We start from the raw sequence: 20574 nt of genomic DNA on the forward strand, positions 1-20574 counted from the left end.
TGGTAGTGACTGGTGGTGTGGCTCATCAATAGCGCGACTGATCCGCACCTGGCGTCAGGCGTGTGACTGATACGTACCTGGTGTCAGTGGCGTGACTGATCCGCATTCGGTGCCAGTGGCGTGACTGATGCACATTTGAAGTCAGTGGCGTGGCTGATGCACATTTCGTGTCAGTGGCGTGACTGATACGCACCTAGTGTCAGTGGCGTGACTGATCCGCACCTAGTGTCAGTGGCGTGACTGATCCGCACCTGGTGTCAGTGGCGTGACTGATCCACAGCTGGTGTCCAGTAGCGTGACTGATCCGCACCTGGCGTCAGAGGCGTGACTGATCCGCACCTGGCGTCAGTGGCGTGACTGATCCGCACCTGGTGTCAGAGGCGTGACTGATCCGCACCTAGTGTCAGTGGCGTGACTGCTACGCACCTGATGACAGAGGCGTGACGGAGCGGCGTCCGTGGGAGACGACGGACGTCTTCTTGGCGGGCGTGACGGAGGAGCGACGTCGGGACGGCGTCTCGGCCCGATCGGCCCGCAGCAAGGCGTCGTACTGGTTGCCCAGGTCATTCACCTTGTCGATCGTGGTCACGTACTGGCCGTGTTCCTTCACTAGTGGCTGCGGACGCGGCGGAGGAGGTTGGCTACAGTCAAGGGGCACAGACGACCAGGCCAAGGCGAACTCGGATGAAACAGCGTCGAAAAAAATTCATGCTCGCGCGGTACTGCTCGCAAATTTCCTGCACTCTGCAGGACACTCAGCACAACATTTTGCGACGGGTGGATTCCATAAAAGCCACCTCTATGCTTCTTCAGTAAAGCTCTAATGACCGCGTCCAGCTCATATGACATGACAAAAATTTACACACTGATCACACGCTAGTTCCAGTGGAAGCACGCATATCTCAGTATTGATTCACGTCAGGGCTCATACAGCAAACGAGCTCACGTGACAGTGACACCGACGACTACAGAGGCCACGGACAGCTACGCAGTGCGGTACCTTGAGCTCGTCGCTCTGCTGCTTCAGCAGCTTCTGGTCCACGGCCACCGGCTGCAGGGAGTCGATGCGGGTCTCCATCTTTTTCATCCAAGTCAGCACGTCCTCCTTGAGCTTTTCGTAGGCGTTGAGGGAGTCGGAGCGAGCGCGACCCTCCTGAAGCCGCTCGTCCAGCAGGTCCTGCAGCTCGCGCCACTGCGCCTCCATTTCCTTCAAACAGGGAGGCGCGGCGTTACCGACGACGGCCACCAAACGCTGAGCAGACCAGAGCAAGACCAGTAGCGACAAGTTGCTTTTGCAGCGTTAGGGCTGCTGCAGCACCTGCGGCACATTTTGCTCCGTAAGACGCCACAGCTCAGCGCCGGCTGGCTCAAACTTTGTCCGACCAAGGCTTACGTGATGACCACACAAACCGACTGACAACCACATCACATTGCTGTTCTTATTACATCAACCAGCAGTCAATCTGAGCAAACCAGACATTAGGCACGTTGAACACAACCGTTCAACTACGACACCTATCCGCCAAACACTCACCACCCGGCCCCCTCACCGCATACCACCTGGTAGCTCTCCCACTAACCTTGACCTTGTCCTTGGTAACAGCCGTGTCAGTGACGTCACGGCGCCCCACGAGGGCGGTGCCGGTGCGCACGGCCGCCTCGTAGTCGGGCCGGCCCGCGTCACGCCGGCGCGCCAGCTCGTCCATCTTGCTCGTGTACGACTCGGCGTTCAGCTTGATGATCTCCTGCGACTCCACCACTTCGAAGATCTCGACGAACCAATGCTCGAAGCGCTCGGCCTTGCCCCAGAAGTTGTCGGTCTGCGAGGCCACCTCGTCCAGCTGACGGCCGCGCTCCTGGCACCGTTCGTGCAGCTTGTCGAAGCGCGTCGTCAGCTCGCGCAGGTTCTCCTCGATCTTCTTGGCGATGCGCGCGTTAGAGGGCGTCTCGAGCAGCTGACCCGCGGAGCGCTGGATCTGGTCGACGCCCGGCTGGTGCGAGTCGATGTCGGTCTGCAGCAGCCGCTGCTCCTGCACCTGCTCCGTCAGGCGATCGCGGTTCAGACTGGCCGGCTTCAGGATGGACTTGAGCCGCGCCTCGGCCTGGTTCAGCCACGCCATCAGCGAGTCGAGACCGTCCTGCACGCCCTGCGACTGCACCAGCGCCATGTCCAGCGCCTGGCAGCGGTCGATGACGGCGTCGGAGAGCCGGCGGTACTGATCGGTCAGGTCGGTCGGCGGGCGCGTGATGCGCTCGCCCTCCTTCGGGGTGATCTGGCCCTCGAGCGCCTTCACCAGCTGCGCGGCCGACGCCGTGGCGTTGTCGAACAGCTTGCCCTGCGAGAGCATGTCGCTGTTGAGGTGCTTGGCGCGGTCGAGCTGATCCTGCACGCCTCGCGGCTCGGCCGCCACCGGCTCCGTCACCAGCTTCTGCACTTGCGGCTCGACCTCGCGCAGCCAGCGGCTGGCGCGGTCCAGCGCGTCCTGGTACTCGCGCTGCCGGCCGCCCAGGCTGGACACTTTGTCCGACAACTTGTTGGCGCGGCCCAGCAGGTCCTGGTACGCCTGCGGGATTGGAGTGCGGTGTCAGTGCTGTGAAAGATCTTCAATGGCGTGTGATGACGAGGAATGGAGTTGTAACGCAACTACAGAGTGAGGGGAGAGACTATGCAAAATCGGATCGTGCGAACCTATTTTTGCGTGCAGCACAGACAGACAGGTTGATAGCCGACATTCTAAAAGCGTCTTCACAGACAATCAAACCGCCCTTGGTAGTCATTTTACGTCCGGGGAAAAATGAGAGTTGAACCAGCTGCAATACAAAATTAATAATATTTTCAGCTAAACATGAATTCACACCTGACTCCCGCGCATCATCAAAAACACAGAACGTATCCTATCTTTTGTCACCTCAATACCCTACGCATCATTCCTCCAATCACCTGATCTCAAACCAAAGCCCACCGCGCCAACCTCTCGTCATCGTGCGCCGTCCGCCGCTGACCTGCGTGACCTGGGTGACCTCGCGCTTGACCCCGTAGTCGCGCGGCTCGACATGACCCATGCGCTGCGGCAGGTTGGTGCGGAAGTCGTTGAGCGTCTTCAGGTGCTCCTTGCTCTCGTCGATAAACTTCTGCGCGGCGACCGTGATGAAGCGCAGGTCGGCCTGGTGCGCGATGACGTCGTGCACCAGGTCACGGCAGCCCTGCTCGCTCGACTTCAGCTTGCCCAGGTCGGAGAGCTGCCGCTCCTTGTCCGACAGCGTGTGCGTGGCCCGGGTGAGCCAGGTCTGCCCGGCGGGGAGCGGCAGTCAGTAGGGGCCAGGCGTTCGTCTCAACACAAAGGAGCGCAGCATTGCGTCCTTCTGCTAGCCCTGAGCATGATCTAATGAAAAGCTTTGTTTTGTACCATGTCTTTGTTTATGAACATCTCAGACGTAGATTGAATGGAAATGGTCTTCAGCAGCAAATACAAATGCAAGCATAACAATAGACGGTTAAGTCGCGCAGGTGTCAGTAAATTTTCAAATCAGACCTCGAGGCAGCACGGTACACTTAGATCACGCAAATAACATAATCTGGACACGCGACAGAGCGTTGAAGAGTCGCCTCGGATACGCGTATCCACGGGGTGCGCAACGTGTACGGCACGATTTAGTCTCCCGATCGAATGTTAAAAACCACACTCTGACCGCATACACCACACACACCACATTCTGACCGCACGCCGGAGTGCCGGCCCGTCACGCGACAGGGCGCTGAAGAGTCGCTTTGGACGCGACAACGTGTACGGCGGCCAGACTTAGTCTCCCGACCGAACGTTTAACACCACACTCCGACCGCATGCCGGAGTGCCGGATCATCACCGAGCGTCCGGCAGCGGACCCGAGTGGCGGCCTCCGCCGGCCGGCCGCGGCAGCACGGCCGCTCACCTCGAACGTGTCCAGGTCGGAGCGGTACTTGCTCAGCTCGTCCAGGCAGGCGCCGAGGCTCCGCAGCAGCTGGTCGCTGCGGTCCGTCACGGTGTCGTATCTGCGGTGGCCGCAGCCGAGGTCACCGGGCCGCGCCGGGACGAGACTAGCACATGCGGCCGCAGGACGGCCTCGGTGCCATCACACGACGGCTCGGGGCCGTGGTGGGACATCGTGCCGCAGTTTTGCAAATACGGACGCCGTGACATCCTCACAATACGACGCTTGAGCGAAATTAACACCCGTTAACCTTATGACGCGTTGCGAGACTACCTGCCGAATTCCGCTTAACACTCGAGGCAACACAAAGAACACAGTTCGTGCCAGCCTCGGACCGAGCCGCCTTCCGCCTCTGCCTACCGCTGGCGCAGCTCCTGTCCATTGTGCTGCAGCTGTTTGAGCTCGTCCTTGGAAAGGATGTCGCCGGCACGCTCGGCCACGTCCTGCACCTGGTCCAGCGCCGCGAACACCGGGCGCTGCTGCTGCTTCAGCTCATCCTTGATGGCCTACGGCAGCGACGGTAGGTCAGCGCCCGGCCGGGGCGCCTCGGCGCAACGGTCGGCTCACAACAGACGTCAGACAGAGCGGCGTAGAAGCTGATGCCAGAGTGACCCCAGGTGGAAACTAGCCACACGCAAACCAGAGCGATTGTGGACCGTTTCTGAACAGTCGAGGACTGACGTGACGCGATCCATGCGCAGAACAAGGACAAAAACTGCCTACAGCATTCCAGTTCTTGAAGACGTCAGTGGTCTAAGCTTTGCCGAATATGACGTTTTAAAATTCCTTAGTGTCGCGGGGTGAACATTATATTTTGAAATTATTTAGCCCGGTGTAGGTCTTAAGTGCTGGCTCTACAACACTGCACAACATCTTCGCCACAGCAGATGCAGAGAACTGAGGCCTGTCAAGAGCGGCGAATTACGACCACCGCCTCGGGCGATGACCTGACCTTGACCACGTTGATCTGGTTGCGGAGCTTGGGGACGTCCTCCTGGACCTCCTCCTGACTGGCCAACCGCTTCTCCACCTTGGCCATCCAGCCAAGGAAGTCGGCGATCGACTCGTCACACTGGCGGTACTTCTCGATCACCGCTTGCTGAGAATGGCCACAACAGAGCGAGGTTCAGCAGGATGCGACGGGCACACGACGGCGGGCCGCGCGCTCTTGCTCCTTGCATGTTTCACGGACGTGACATGGCCTGACGTCACCCGACAGGCGACAGACAGGCGACACATGGAGCGCTCACACAGACGAGCTCAATAGTCGGTTTATCTCACTACAATGCCGACTGGCAACAATTACCTCGCCGTCTGTCAGTCTGGATGAATCTCGTTCCCGATGTGGGTGCGACGCAGCGTAAGCCACATTGTAGCTAGCTTACGTTTACACGCACGTATGTATAAATGCATCAACAAACGTCCATTCCAACCCGTCTCCAGACTAGCCTCTCGAGTCGGGCAGCAAAGCGAATGACCTCACATTAAAAACAACAAAGCTCGTGCCCTTGATATCAGCAAGGAAGGTCTTGAGACCCTGGTTTTTCGGCAATAAGAGCTTCTAGTTCTTACGCTGGCGGCTATTGACCCTCAATATACCAGGCGGTACTAGTCAAACGATGTTGTCAAACAAACTTTGGTTATATTGTTGATGGTCGACATTCCAAGCTGTATTTATGATCACGAGTGCATGCCACTCATGCATTCGTGATCAAAGCACAACTTGAAATATCGCGCGTTAAGAAAATAGCCAATGTTTGCTTGATAACGTCGTTCAGCCAGAGTCTCCTGTTATACTGGATCTGCCAGTATAATTCTGAACTAACAAAGCCCGTGTTCTTGCATGTCCAGTGTCCGGCGTGAGCGGGCCCGGCGTCGCCGTCCACCAGCACTCTTGCGGCATTCTCCTGATCGGCTGTTGAGAATGTGACGTGCCAGACACAGCACCTCCACAACACCAGGGCCGGCAGCCAGGCCCGCCCGCGGTCCGCGGCGACCGAGGGCGGCGTGACACTGACCCGAGCGCGCTCCTCCTCCTGCTGCCGGTGCCGCGCTTCCGCCTCCATCTGCGAGGCCCACTGGCGCTCCATGCGCTCCTTCTGCTCGTACTGCGCCAGCAGGTCCGCCGCCTGGTCCACAGAGCGCAGCCTGCCGACGGCGCCGCCGCACGGTCACGTGACCAGGCCTCCCGAAGCCCTCCAGACGACAGACACGGGTGGACTGGACATAATGCTGGGCCGACGGGTTCGGAGTCCACGGCAACAATGCCTGTCATGGCCGTCATTTCACGAAGTCTGCCATGAAAGGCGACAGTGGTCCGAACTCGGTCAAGCTTGAGTAAAACGGCGGCATGTCGAAACAGGTGACTGATGTCGTTCGTCGAAACGACCAGCATTCGCACCATCACATGAATGCGACAGGCCACTGATTACTCGGCCCTAGCCTATAAGAGTCGAGCATGAAGACACGGGCCACCTTTGACGCAGCCCCCTAGGAAGGGACCTGCGGCCAAGCCCACAGTTGCGCCATCTGAGCTCTCCGCTGACGCAGTGTCCAGCCCGAGCGCACCTGTCGACGACGCCCTCGCAGCAGTTGGTCCACTGTTTGGTGACGCGGTTGACGTCGTCCTCCAGCTCCTCCACGTCCGGGTGGTTCCGCTGCCGGGGACGCGTCCGCTCCGTCGTCTTGCGCGTCTTACCCATGTCAACGTTGAGCTGTTCGATCGCACCCTGGCGGAGAGCAGCGGAACTATGTCAGAACGGAAGCAACATACAGCGCGGAGCGTAGTGCAGCGAACAGATCCGCCTTGCGCCGAGACGGTAGCGTAGCAGCGCGGCTTCAACACGCAGGCGCGAAGAGCGCGATAGAGTTGTGTCCTAGGACGACGAGCCCATCACTAACAACTCTGCGTGGACAGCAAGAGTACCCAAGTTGTACTCTCTGCCTCTACATGCGGTCCGTAAAGTAATGCCCACGTCATAATGACTAAGCACGACAGTCTTACCAGGCAAAACCACCTTGCAAATACCACCCATGCAACGCTGTCACATCGGTATTCCCGATGGCGGGATTATCGCCTGCCCGTTCCCGGGCGCACCTGTTTCTTCTGCAGGTTGTTCTGCAGGTCCACCAGGCTGAGGTGGGCCGACTTCAGACCTTCGCGGTCGTCGGGAAGCTGGCGGTAGTCGCTCAGCTTGGCCTCCAGGTGACTGACCACATTGGTAGCCTCCTCCAGTTCATTTACGGTCACCTCAACGCACTTCAGACTGCGGGCAGGGGTGCGGACAGGGCGTTAATCCAGTTGGCCGTCGGAGAGCATGACGGGATACTTTGTTACTGTCAGGAGACGTGGACAGGGCGCTTTTGTAGCCTCTCCTGAGTCGGCATTAGCATAATGCTTCTTAATGCCGTGGTTCCGCGGCTTAATCACCAGGGGATGAAACACCACACAGCATAATGACAACCACGCCAAGCAGACCGTCCACATTGACATTTGTAGCTATAAGGCATATAGGCAAATGTTGCATCTTTAACGGGATGCGATGTAACACATGAGCCACGCAGCCCACAGCTCCGCACACAGCCCTCTTGGATGTCGATCAGTGCCATGCATCATCATGGCGGGTAATAAAGACGCATGGTCGACAAACGACACCACCTCAACCCAGGCGTATAAATCACAGACCAACCCAAAACGTCACACGGAAGTCGCTGGGACCTGTCATACCGTTCAATGTAAGTGTGTGACATCTTCCAGATGCTCTCCCACTGCGTGTTCACTCTGTCGAGCTTGGCCTGCATTGTGGGCGTCTTTTTGCTGAGCGAGTCGTATATGGTGCGCACCTCCTCCAGTGTCGGCTCGTGACGCTGGGGGACGGGACCGACTTGTCAGTGTACGCCAGACTGCTCATAAGACCTCGGTACTAACTCAGCCGGCTCGAGCCCCGACAGCGTTCACAAACGCTCTATGGTAAAATTCACAGCACAGTCCAGCCGTCAACACATTGCGCTTGGCATGCTTGGAAAGCCGGCAAGCCACGGTAGATTAAGATGTGAACGACGCGGCAGACATTTGACGTGGACAGCGCCCGACCTAAGCGAGGACAGACACTCACCTAACGCTACGTAAAGCGTGGCTCAGCAGGATAGCGAGCCAGCGCCCACCACGGCGCGGGCCTGACTCCACAACTAGCTTCGTCCAACGGCAAATCATACCTGCCCTCTCTCGCACAAGCCACGACCGATCAAAAACGACTCAATCTACTAGGACCCGACGCTGGTCAGATTCCCTATCCTCTGCTCTGCCCGGAGCCCCCAGAGCGGGAGGCGCGGCGCACCTGCAGCCGGTTCTCCCAGTCCTTGTGCTTGGTCACCAGCCGCTGAGCGTCGCGGGCGTCGCGCGGGATGGGCGCCGTGCAGCGGTCCGCCAGCTCGCCCTCCGCCTTCGTCAGCTCCGACTCTAGCGACGTCACCTTGGTGTTGAACTGGTTGGTCGGGTTCGCTGCGGCAGCCAGGCGCACTATGTTAGGACAGGTCCGGACTGGCACGTGGCCTACGCAATTATGGTGTGCCAAAAGTAAACTATATGGTATGGAAAAAGGAACTCACTTATGCGCTTAGCACTCCCGATTATCTGCGAGAAAGCCATGTGCTTCTTAATACTACCATTGCCGACGCACTTAACCTTTACGTATGTGTGTGTCTAGAATAAAACAGACAACAATTTTCACGCATGTATCTCCCCTTCAAACTGCTGGTAAGTGTGCACATCCTACCAAATTTTTGAAATGTTTGCCACGGTCGGCTGGTAAAAGAGCCCCTGTAAACTTGACCAGATTCTGCCGCCGCCAGCCGCAGGTGGTTACCACCGGCCCGGCGACCGAATCAGCCCACTCACCCTCGGCCGCCAGACGCTCGAACTCGTCGAAGAGTCGGTTGACTTCGTCAATCTCACGTCGCAGCCGACGCAGCTGCGGGTCCTTCGGGTCGCCCTCCTGGATCAGCTTCTCGGCGTCCTCGTTGAGAGCTCGTCGGATCGCGTCCCTCTGGTCCCTGCCCATCGCCATGAACTGCCGAGCAAAAAGTCACTTATGGAACCGGCCTCTATAAAAGACACTTATTTGTCCTTTCAAAAAGGCCCACAGAACTAGGTTTTTAAAAGTCCCTTACTGAACATCCTTGAAACACGTCTGTCGCATCAGCTTACCTATGGCGAATAACGAAGTCAACTACCTTGATGGAAACGACAAAATTGGAGACGCACGTGTGATTACGCTGCAGTAAGACATTAACACTCAAGCCAAACGCTGCCAACCTACCCGTCATCAGTCGCCGACCGTAACCGTCCGCTACCCCCACCTCGCATGTCCTCACCTGCTGCAGGTCCCAGCTCTTGACCACCTTGATGGTGGCCAGGATCATGTTCTGGCGCATGCGCAGCTGCTTGCGCTGCCAGAGAGTGATGGACATCTCGTACTGTCGCTTGAGCCGCTGCACCGCTTCCAGGGCCTCCTGGTCGGGCGGCGGCAGCAGGAAGCAGACGCTGGGCACCGCGCCCTGCTGACCACCGGCTGAGCGCACCTGCCACTTGGTCCGGTGGCTGTTGTCCAGCAGCGTGCACTTCTCCTGCTTCTGGATCGTCATCTGCGCGCAGGGACGAGTGGGTGACACGACCGAGTAGCAGGAGAAAAGAGACACCACAGAGCGGGTAAAGCCAGGCATCGAAACCGAATCTTTCTCCACGGCAGATCCACCCTCACCCCACCAACCTCCACGCACCCCTCTCAGGCCAGAGCGGCCCACCCTCACAGGTCCGTGCCCCGCCAGCGCGCGGTCGGCACTCACGTTGGCGTTCTTGTATTGGCAGATACTGGTGACCGGCAGCGGGCCGTCGAGGCGCTCGCGGCGCTGGCGCTGCGGCGTCACCAGGTGCGCGCGCCGCTCCAGCTCGTCGATGACCTCCGCCTGGCCGCTCATCTGGTCACGCAGCTCCTGCATGTCGCGCAGCAGCTGCTCGCCCTCGTCCAGCGTGAAGTCCGTCTGGCTGAACTCCGTGTTGAGGCGCTCGTCCTGTCTGTGAGGCGGACGCGGAGGTTAGACGGCTGACGCGGGGCCCGTGGAAGAGTGAGCACACCGGTGTTTCATGTGATGTGAGCCAGCGGGTGATAGCGATGGGTTAAACGAAAAATTCAGGATTCAATCGAAATTAGACATAGCCCGACAAGTAGATGCATATAGCTTGACTGAGGCACATTGCTTGGCTGCTCACACAAGGCTCAGTCAGCACTTTCCGGCTAAAATGTGCTCGAAGTTTAAGGCAACAACGCCAAACTTTTTCACTTCACTTTTTACGAGGAAAACACAGCACGACCCATTCACCCCACAGCGCGACTCACTCCCTAATAACGTGCGCCATTTCGTCCACGTCCTGGAAGAGCTTGTGCGCGGTCTGTGCGTGCTTGAGGTGCGTCTCGAGGCAGAGTGTGAGCTGGAGCAGCCAGGACCACTGGGTCTGCATGGCAGCCAGGTAAGCCTCCACCGTCTTGGAGGCCGGGTGGTGCTGCGCCACCAGCGAGCCGCCCTGCTCCTGGATGGCGTTGAACTGTCGCTCGCGCCGCTCCAGCTCGCTCATCACGTGCTGCAACAGCGGCGGCGCGCGTCAGCCGCAGCAGCTTCACGATGAGGACGGAGATTAGCCATCTCTCGATCTCAAACAAAACACGCTGCGGACTTCGGGAAATCAAGCAAGCTTAAGAAGCTAAATGAAATATTGCTGAATACACAGTTACCGCCTCGTTCGGAATATTGGACCTGTCCCGTATTTCATGTATTCCTCCATACTTTTCACAACAACGACCAACATCACACGGCAAGGAAGACGGATTTCCCCTCTCCGCCTTCCAGTGCGTCGCTGACCTCATAGTGCGCGTCCAGCTGGCGCAGGTCCTGGTTGCGGTTGCTCCAGTCGCGGTTGACCTCGGCCTCCTCCTTCTCGTTCAACCAGATGAGCTCGTTGGTGGCGCCCTGGATGAAGTCGTGCAGGATCATCAGGTCGGAGAGCCGCTTGTTGGAGGTGGACAGCAGGTCGGCGTACGTCTTCTGCAGCTGGCTCAGCACACGCATGTACAGCGCCAGCTCATCATGGTCGTAGTTGTTCTTGGCGGCCACGCAGCGGTCCAGGTTCACCTGGCGGTGATAGCGGGGTCAGGTCAGAGCCGATCGCGCTAATCGTTACACAGCTGAGAGGCGACATCCGGAGGGTCAGAGCTAACATGTGCTGGTATGGTGCGAAACAGCCGGGGGAATGCGTGTAAAATATACCAATCACAGACCACACATCTCAGGTGACCAAGGCCGGCTGGCCTGTCGCCGACACCTCCACCGAGCTGTAATGCTTTGTCAACTCGAGCCAAGCAGGAACACGCTTATCGTGATCCCGGAACGTGCAGGAACACTACTCCTGTTGCCATCCACCTGCGCGAGTTGGATTCGTTTCTGTGGATGCAAGCCCCTGGAACTGACCAGTAGCCTCCACACGAACATACCTGGAACTGGTCGATGACCTTGTGCTGTTTGTGGTGGGATTCCAGCTCCTCCTGGCACGAGTGGAGGTCGTGTCCGTACTCGGCCTCTTGAAGCTGACCCTGGCGAAGTGTAGAGTGCTTTGGTAATTATTCCGAATGACAGGGCAAGACGAGTGTAACTGAATCTATTCAATTGTCCCAAACACAAGGTACACACTGCGCCGCCAATGGCCGTGAAGAGCAAGGCTGTTAAACGGCGGATAGTACCCGCATGCTGGTGTGCACGTTCATTTGACGACATTTTCAAAAATAGCCACCTCACATACAACGTGGACAAGCCTTCGCCCTGAGCAACGCGCACGATGATTAGCACATCATACCAACATAGATTGCGGTGCGCTTTTAGCGGAGCGTAACTCTCAGGCTCCCGGGCTGCCTCGTACAGTTTGTGCTTCAGCGCCGTAGTACACGGCTGAGGTGAGCCTGGTCGCAGCCGCGTCCTTACCAGCTTCTCGCGAACCCACTCCAGACACTCGTGCAAGAAGCGGAAGTTCTCGTCGGTCTTGATCAACCGCGCGAACATGGCGTCTGGGTCCTCATTCATCCGCTTACTGAGCGGCCCGATCAGGGTGTCCTGCGAGCCAAAGAGTGAGGTAGGTTGCGTCCTGCTCAGCGGTTGCCCGAACGCCAAAGGGATCACAAGAAACATATCCGGATTAGGGAGACTTTCGAAGGCGATACCTTTCATATATTTGGAGAAGGAGCCACCATTTAGCTTAAGCTCCATGTGCTTCATTATGCACCTAAAACCGAAGCACCCTTTTCTTGGTAGGAATATGCATCAAATTATATCGGCAGAAAAACCTTATACATGTTTTCGACAATAATCAAAAGCTTACGCCGCAACACAAGGTAAACACTGCACCGCCAATGATCGTGGTTAGCCAGGCCGTTTAATAGCGGATAGTACCTGCATGCTGGTGTGCACGTTCATCCACTTGTTATGCAGCTGCTGCACGTTATGGTACAGCTCTGGCGCCTGCGGGTGGCGGCCCTCCTGCAGCGAGTTAACGTCCGAGAAGAGTCCCTTGATCGTCTCCTCGATCTGTGCCAGCTCCAGGTCGATCTGGCGGCACCGTCAGGGGTTAGATTACACCGCCAGCGGTCAGATCACACCGCCAGGAGTCAGATTACACCGCCAGGATTCAGATTATACCGTCAGGAGTCAGATTAATTACACCACCAGGATTCAGATCACACCGTCGGGAGTCAGATTACACCGCCAGGAGTCAGATCGATCACACCGCCAGGAGTCAGATCACACCGCCAGGAGTCAGATCACACCGCCAGGATTCAGATTACAGCGACAGCACTCAGATCACACCGACAGTGGTCGAGCTACGCCGCCAGTGGTCCGGTCATGACGCCAGCGGTCCAGTGAAAGCCACGCCGCCAATAGTCGAGCCCCACTGCCAGTGGTCGACCCACGCCACCAGTGGTCGAACCACGCCACCAGTGGTCGAGCCAAGCTGGCACGGTTATGTTAAGCTGCCAAGGCTCCAATCACATCAACAGAAGTTGAGCCACAACGTTGGCAGGATTTGGTTGAGAGCGACGCAAATACTACAAAGAATAACTGACAAATGACAGGGATTCTCGACCCGAGACGATGTCTCGCTCACTCACTCAACCGCCGACTCGTGACCGCAAACACTGCTAACAATCAACACAAATTGTCTTAACTGCCAGCACACCATTTCGGGATCTACGATCGAGGAAGGCGCAAAGCGCGCTGCAGAGATCGTCACCTTTTCGACGTGCATCTTGGCGTCCTTGGGCTTCATCTTGGGCAGTCGCTTGGCCTCGTCGCGGATGGTCTGCTGCACGTCGTTCAGCCGTCGGTCGGTCGCTCGGATATCGCGCTGGATCTGTGACAAACGGGGCATCGGTCACATGCGAGGGGTGGGCGAGCGGCCACCGGCCGCCTGCAGGTTCTGTCTTCCTGCGCTGGCCGCCGGCACAGAGCCCTTGCCCACGTAGGAAAACGTCTGGCCCCTTCGCTCACCAACGTGAGGGTAATAACTGATACATTGACTCACATGTGGAGTCTCGGGAATAGCTGGAAAGGACAGCCTCATACGACAACTCGAAGCATGTGCATCCCAGTTAATGTCCATGAAGTTGACCGACTACCTGTCGAAATTCAATGCCAATCCCTTAAATTTCAGCAGCTCAGCCTGCAAGCCCGACTGGGAACAGGTTGCCTGACCTCTGCGCCTAATGATAAGAAAGGGTGTGCCTGGCCGGATCATCAACCACTGGGCAACCCCTGTGAACATCCAGCATAAAATTGCACAATCCACATCAGTTTGGTTGACATGAAAACACCGAACGTCTTCGCGGTTCTGTTACATGCAACTTTATGCTGACCGCGCAGTGACCTTCCGGAAAGAGTACCCAAGCTCTTAAGCCAATCGGCCACATTAAATTCAGTCTGTGGCTGTGGACAGATTTATGCAGGCGGCCCTTCGCCCTCGTTCCCTGTCACGTGACCCGGCGGTGCGCAGGCGCTGACCTTGTCAGCAAGCCGCTGGAGCCGCTCCATGCGGCTTAGCTCGTCTTCGATCTGCTGGTGGCGCTCCTGGTAGGTCTTCATCATGATGCCCCAGTTGCGGTCCAGCAGCGAGATATGCAGCTCGGGCGGCAGGTCCATCTTGCCCAGGTCGTGGTGTGAGCGCTGCCGATGGCGAGGCGATGTCAGAGCCGTGAAGGGAGAGACGGCCTCGCGCCGCGGTCACCGCCGCAACAGAGGCCAAGAGCGGCCGGTCTTCAGGCGCGCAGTCCATTCAGAACCGTGTGACCGCTACTGTTGTGCAATGCAATTGCACAAACTACGACAATGTCAACGGCGAAGCATGCGCTGGACATCAATGAAAGGCGTTGATCCTTTTGCTTGCTGCGCGGGGTACGGGCGATGCAGTACTTTTTATTTTGATTGCTGCACTGGGTCCGAAGATGATACCATCAAATACGAAGAGCATAGATCAAATGTTCTGTATGCGACGATACTGTTTTTGGAGCGTCGCAAACCCTCCTCAGCCATTACACCATGCAGGTGAAAACAGGATCCGCAGCAGATCGCCGCTGCCATATTCCTGGCCGGCCCAGCAGTGTCATGGACCTCATGCACCTCCCAGCCACATGACCATTCGCACTTCTGACCCTGGTGCGCCACCGCATCTCACCTCCAGGTCCTGGTACAACCGGAGCAGGCGCCCCATCTCCTGCTGTTTGGGCGGCATCTCGTGCGTCTTGAACGCCTTGCTCTGTGCGTGAAGGTCGCGCAGCTCGGGCAGCGACGGCGGCAGGCTGCGCTCCTGCATGCGCGACGTCTGCTGACGCACCCATTGGTGCAGCCGCGAGGCGCTGTCCTTGTACTCGCCCAGCGCCGCCTGCGCCGCCTGCAACCGGCGCACGCGCCGTCAGCACCGGACAGCGCAGGGGATGGGCAGGCGGCGTGCAGCACGGCCACAGACGAGAGGGGGGGGGGGGGGGGGGGGGGGCAGGGCAGGCCCGCGTGCCGGAGCCCACCGAGCGCATGTCGCGAGGGGCATGCTTCTAGCGATTGCCATCATTTGACCGGGAGCGTTGCAGCGACAGTGATACAGGGCACCAGCAGCAGCGGCAAAATGCCAGGTGCCGAACCACATGCGACCTCCGCGACCAAACTCGTTTACACCAATTTTCGACGTGCACCACGCGTTTGGCGGCATGCCCAGGCATTTTGCTGACAAAAACTACATGTACAAGTTCGGTTGCCTGCAAACGAGACACCCATGACCAGTGAAATGGCATGCATCCGTTACGGTTCTTCTATGTACTATTAATAAATACAACTAAAAAATGAGCTGTATTACAGCTATGTCCATCAAGATAACGGCATATATGCCTGGTACCTTAAACTAAAGAAGTAGAAAAACGGCAGTCGACAGAAACGAGTCGGAAGGGAGGTTGAGGCATGCTGTGAAGGAAACCTCCAAAGAGAGTATGTCGAGACCATATGGCACGTGCATTGGATCAAGGACTAAGGATCATGAATCGTCAATCCCGACGAGCTGACGCCTCCTCCAGTGGCCGCGTGCAGCCAGTGGGGCCGGCAACAGCTCGCTAGATGTTCATGCAGACTGCTGTGCATACATGCATGGTGCATTTGAATACAAATGGGCGTAAGCATGCTTCTCCCCATCCCTTACGGTACCGCCAGCCTGCGCATCTGCTTGCTGCGGGCTGTGCCGAAACGCAAAGAGCGCGCTGAGTCGCCCGGTTTGTCTGAGCCGGCGGACCAGTTCCGGGACCGCCTGTTCTCCACCCGACAGTGTGGGACCGGACGTCACGTGACCCCGTGCCCCGTCCCCTTCGCCTTCATCACAGAGCGGAGCCGCTGCTGCGTGCGGCGGGCGCACGGCAGCACGCGGCCCGGCACGTGACGGCCGTAGGTCGCACGGTGCGGTCGCTCGCCACCGGCGGGAAGTCCTCAATCGTGTTCCAGCGCGTGCTGCACGCCACGCCCTGATTCGTCCGACTGTGGGGCGCCACCTGGCGGGTCTGCACCGACGGCAAGACCGCAGCTGTGATCGTCCGGTGTTCTGACGGCGCTGTGGTGGGTGAGGGGAGGTTGGCGGTGCCCGCTGCCGTGTGCGGAGTCTGGCAGTATGCGGTGGCGTCCTGACGGCGGAGGTGGGTGGGGCGGGACGGGTCGTTTCTGTCGGCGGCCGCGCGCTCTTGCGAGCCGGGTGTACTCACGCCGTCCGTGCGGTCCCTACTCACGGCGTCGTACAGCGGGTGCTCGGCCGGCGGCTCGGGGAAGATGTCGTAAAGGGAGCTGACGTACGTGATGAGCGACTTCTCGTCCGGCTCGGGCGTATCAACGTCTGCCGGGACACGCCGGGCGGACACAGTTAGGACGCGGTCAGACGGCTGCCAACACTCACGGCGGCGAGTGAGGAGACGGTCAGACGTCTGCCGGGACAGACAGAGTTAGGACACAGTAAGGACGCGGTCAGACGGCTGCCAACACTCACGACGGCGAGTGAGGAGACGGTCAGACGTCCGCCGGGACAGACAGAGTTAGGACACAGTTAGGACGCGGTCAGACGGCTGCCAACACTCACGGCGGCGAGTGAGGAGACGGTCAGACGTCTGCCGGGACAGACAGAGTTAGGACGCGGTTCAGACGGCTGCCAACACTCACGGCGGGCGAGTGAGGAGACGGTCAGACGTCTGCCGGGACAGACAGAGTTAGGACACAGTAAGGACGCGGTCAGACGGCTGCCAACACTCACGACGGCGAGTGAGGAGACGTTCAGACGTCGGACGGGACCCATGGCGAATACCATGGCCCACTCGTCCACCAAACACTGATGTCCGGGAAACACAAGACAGATCACACAGAAAATACGCACCGAACGCAAAATACCGATTCATCACGATTCGGACCCCGCCTAATCGTATGCGGTCATATCACACATGCAGGCTGTTCCAACGGCACCTGCCAACGCTAACACGAAATCTCACCAGAATCACCACAACAACACCTCCCACTGGTCGACCTCCACCGCACCACAACACCTCTCACCGGCGCCCGCATGGCCCACGCAGGGCGGCCGCCCCATCGCACGTGGGCGGCGGAGAGCCGGGCAGCACGCCGGCGGGGCACGGTTCACGCCGGCGTGTAGGTGTGGACAGATCGGGTGTTGGCTTCGGTTCGATGGTGGCCCAGATACGGCGGTCTGAACTAGTCAGGCTGGGACAGGTGGAGACGAATGGTGGAAAACAACACCTTCATTGCGGGCATATCGGTCTATGGAATGCATGCCGTAAAATCAAAGAAAGACGGCTATCATCCGTGCCTCACTGCATGTTTAGTAGTATTACGCTTTCAGTTCATAAGCCTTGATATGTGACATTAGAAGACCATGACTTGCCGCCTTAGAGGGTATGAACATTCATGTTAGACGGTTGCCACAACCAATGCTTTAGGCTGTGGCGTCACGCACCCAGCATCACGCCGCTAAGTTCATAGCTGCACCAGAGCTCCTGCCGGCCCACCGCCGGCACGTGCAGACCACCGCTCATTAGATCCGACCGAATCACGCACGTCAGCGCTCCGGCCAGGTGTCAACATCATTTCCAGACACGTCATCGCGTCATCATCTCCGCACACGGCGCTAGACGGGGAGGGGGTTCCGCAGGCCTGTATCAACACCGCGCCGTCTGGGCGCACCTCGCTCACTCAGCGTTGGCCAAATGCGCCCGGCAACCAATGATTTATGAGCAACCCAATGCGGCCCGTGAAGGATGCGTGCTCTCAAATCGTCGTCATTACGCAACACCTCGAGACGACTGAGAGGTCTCCACATCAAGGGCGTGATGTTACTTTGCATAGTTCTCGGGCCCCAGCTCGCAATTTTATATTTGAACGGTAGGAACGAGATCATATTTGTCGACCGATGGAAAGAAGAGCAAAGGTCGAAATTTGACGCTGGAGGCCCATAGCATAAGAGCAGAGCCTTGCAAATGCTGTTCAAGTCCAACAGCACGGATAGAGCACAGTACTGATGTACTACCTAAAAGTACTGTTGAATCACTACGTTTATTTTTGGGAAAGATTGCACCGTTCCGCGCCGGAGGGGGGGGGGGGGGAAACCGGCCCAGCGTTTTGGACGTGCATCATGACGTTTCTAACCAGCGTACAACAGCAAACACCGCGACGCTGATGCCAAATCCGAGCGGCAGAAACAGCAGCATCACGTTGGCACCGTTCACCAAGCAGCGGCGCCACCGCGGGCGACCGCGTCCGCGGGCCGCGCGGCGACGGCCGCCGGTGGCGCCCTCTCCTCAGCCCGCTGGCCGGCGGCAGCTGTGACGTCACGCGGCGCCCGGCCGTCACCAGCCGGCACAACAAGCGGCCGGCTGGTGACGGTCCGTCACCGTCGGCCGTCGGCCGGCCACCAGCCGACCCACTGCCCCCTAAACGGGCTGCGGCCGGCGGCGGCCCTGGCGGCGCCGGCGCCCGCCGTCCCCAGCGCACCTCGAGCGGACATGTGCCGCCCGCAGGGGGCGGGGACGCCAGCGCCGCCCGCCTGCCACTGTCAAGGCTCGCGGCAGAGGTATGAGGCGGACGTGGCGGCCCCTCGCGCTCGCCCAGCGGCCAGGTGGCGGTGGAATGTCGAGAGCGGGCAATGTCAGAATGAGGATCGGTTGCGTCAGTGTGGATTTCAACGGCATAATAAAGACATAGCTTATCGCCGAATGGATCGTTGGAGTGACACACTTTGTGGAGCAAACCGTTGTCAGATTGGTCTGTTGTCGTTCTAAGCGGTTCGTGAAAGGTGCGAATTACATCGTTACTCATACGGGAAGAAAGAGAAGCGTTTATCCATGATTAGCCAAAACATGCGCCGATAGTGCTTTCATTGAGCTATTTTGGGCTGAAAGGTATTCGTTCTGGCAGTCTTGGCATAGCAGCATTTCTAAGCACTGCGCACTGTGCCCAAGGGACTTGCATATCTTTCCTGGCTTGCCACCCCACATGTACATTCCCTGTAGTATTGGCCACTGTCTAACGCCAAGGGAAGCAACGGACGCCAGTCAGCTTCAATGGAATAATAATAACAGAACTGTGTGACACTTTGTTGTTTGCGTTAATGTAATATAGCAAGCTAGTAAGATCGATCGGCAAACTTTGCTAGGAAACCCCGCCACGAAGGCTGCGCGTGCGTGAGCGTGACACCCTCCGAGTACTGACAGGTTTGCCGCACAGCTGCTCACATGCCTCTCCCCAAGTCGTGCTGGTGCAGCGATGGGGCTCGGGATCTGCATCCCCACGACGTACGCCATCCCCAACAACGTACGACATCCATCCACCCGAAAACGCGCTTATCCCCACAGTTCCTCACACGCCGCTGCACCGCAGCTTGCAAAAGTCATGAGCACCAGTCCCGTAGCCGAGTAAACCTGGCGGCAAACGCCAGCAGGTGCGCTATCGATAGGCACGCACAACCGCGACGGCCGAAACTGGGGAGGGGGGATGACGCGGCGCCAGCCCGGCAGCGGGTGCGGCAAGGCCGTCACCCGCCCACCAGTCCCCGAGCTCGGCGGCTGCGCGCCCCGGCGGCGGCGGCGGCGGCGGAGGCGGCGGCGGCGGCGGCGGGCGGCGGCGGCGGCGGCGGCGGCGGCGGCGGCGGCGGTGGCGGGAGGTCGCCGACGAAGCACGCCAGAGCGTCGGCCGGCGGCCGGGAGGCGCTGTCGGCCAGCCCACGCGAGGCGCCTCCCGCTGGCGCGCGTGGGACGAGACGAGCGGAGGAGACAGGGCCGACGACCAATGGGGGGCGGCGGAGGTGACGGCATCGTGGCCAATCGCGAGCGGTCACGATGATTCGGCGAGATGGTGAGCCACAGCCCCGGAGAAGAAGGGAAACAAAAAATGTTAATGAGAATCAGATACAAATGAAATGATTTGACAGGGTGACGTGAGTCAATGGATCTGGGCCGGAGTCAAAATGACTTACATTAGTCAGGTATTTGCGAGACGTGGGACTGTCTAATGACGGCGAGATTTGGAGATCGCCAATCCGTAACGCAGTTGCGACGCAGCAAGACAACGTCGCACCCATTAGCTGGCCCCGGCATCAGGGAGCCCCATTTAAGGGCGAGCGACGAGGCCGCAGCCGCTGGCTACTCTACAACCCTTAGTTATGTGCCGGTCACTCTGACCGTCCATAAACGGAGTGTGGGCGGCCGCTGCGGAAGCCCGCCCTGCCCTCTGACGTCACCCTTCCCCTCCCACCCTCCCTCTGCTGCCACCACCGCGTCCATAACAAAGGCGTCACCGCGGCCGGCCGGTTCCGACCGGTCCGACGGGCACGAACGGCCTCTCCAGGATCAGCTGAACGACGCGATAACGATGACCAAGCGGGAAAACAGCGGCCGAAAAAGAGCGGCATCGCGCGCCCGCCCGTGACGGCAATGGAAAGATTGCATGCGCCTGCCGCATCGTGCCGGGGCGGCCCGCCCCAACCAA

General features: G+C 58.7%; 1 protein-coding gene across 1 annotated transcript in view; it reads right to left on the reverse strand.

Moving 5' to 3' along the window:
• Nucleotides 1-16423, reverse strand: part of LOC119098133 (microtubule-actin cross-linking factor 1, isoforms 1/2/3/5) — a gene marked incomplete at its 5' end in the record, with an annotated part of 28666 nt that extends 12243 nt beyond the window's left edge. The window contains 24 exon segments of the mRNA XM_037221062.1: nucleotides 474-616; nucleotides 1001-1207; nucleotides 1581-2564; nucleotides 3004-3288; nucleotides 3931-4030; nucleotides 4330-4475; nucleotides 4922-5068; nucleotides 5988-6117; nucleotides 6538-6698; nucleotides 7067-7235; nucleotides 7697-7836; nucleotides 8307-8470; nucleotides 8867-9038; nucleotides 9343-9612; nucleotides 9814-10042; nucleotides 10365-10606; nucleotides 10885-11154; nucleotides 11514-11612; nucleotides 11998-12126; nucleotides 12463-12618; nucleotides 13301-13420; nucleotides 14068-14229; nucleotides 14738-14953; nucleotides 16296-16423. Of these exon segments, the coding sequence (XP_037076957.1) occupies nucleotides 474-616; nucleotides 1001-1207; nucleotides 1581-2564; nucleotides 3004-3288; nucleotides 3931-4030; nucleotides 4330-4475; nucleotides 4922-5068; nucleotides 5988-6117; nucleotides 6538-6698; nucleotides 7067-7235; nucleotides 7697-7836; nucleotides 8307-8470; nucleotides 8867-9038; nucleotides 9343-9612; nucleotides 9814-10042; nucleotides 10365-10606; nucleotides 10885-11154; nucleotides 11514-11612; nucleotides 11998-12126; nucleotides 12463-12618; nucleotides 13301-13420; nucleotides 14068-14229; nucleotides 14738-14875 (4763 nt within the window).
• Between the last annotated feature and the right edge of the window lie 4151 nt (nucleotides 16424-20574).

This window comes from Pollicipes pollicipes, unplaced genomic scaffold (genome assembly GCF_011947565.3).
Source record: "Pollicipes pollicipes isolate AB1234 unplaced genomic scaffold, Ppol_2.1 Scaffold_4740;HRSCAF=5597_pilon_pilon_pilon, whole genome shotgun sequence".
Taxonomy (NCBI): domain Eukaryota; kingdom Metazoa; phylum Arthropoda; class Thecostraca; order Pollicipedomorpha; family Pollicipedidae; genus Pollicipes; species Pollicipes pollicipes.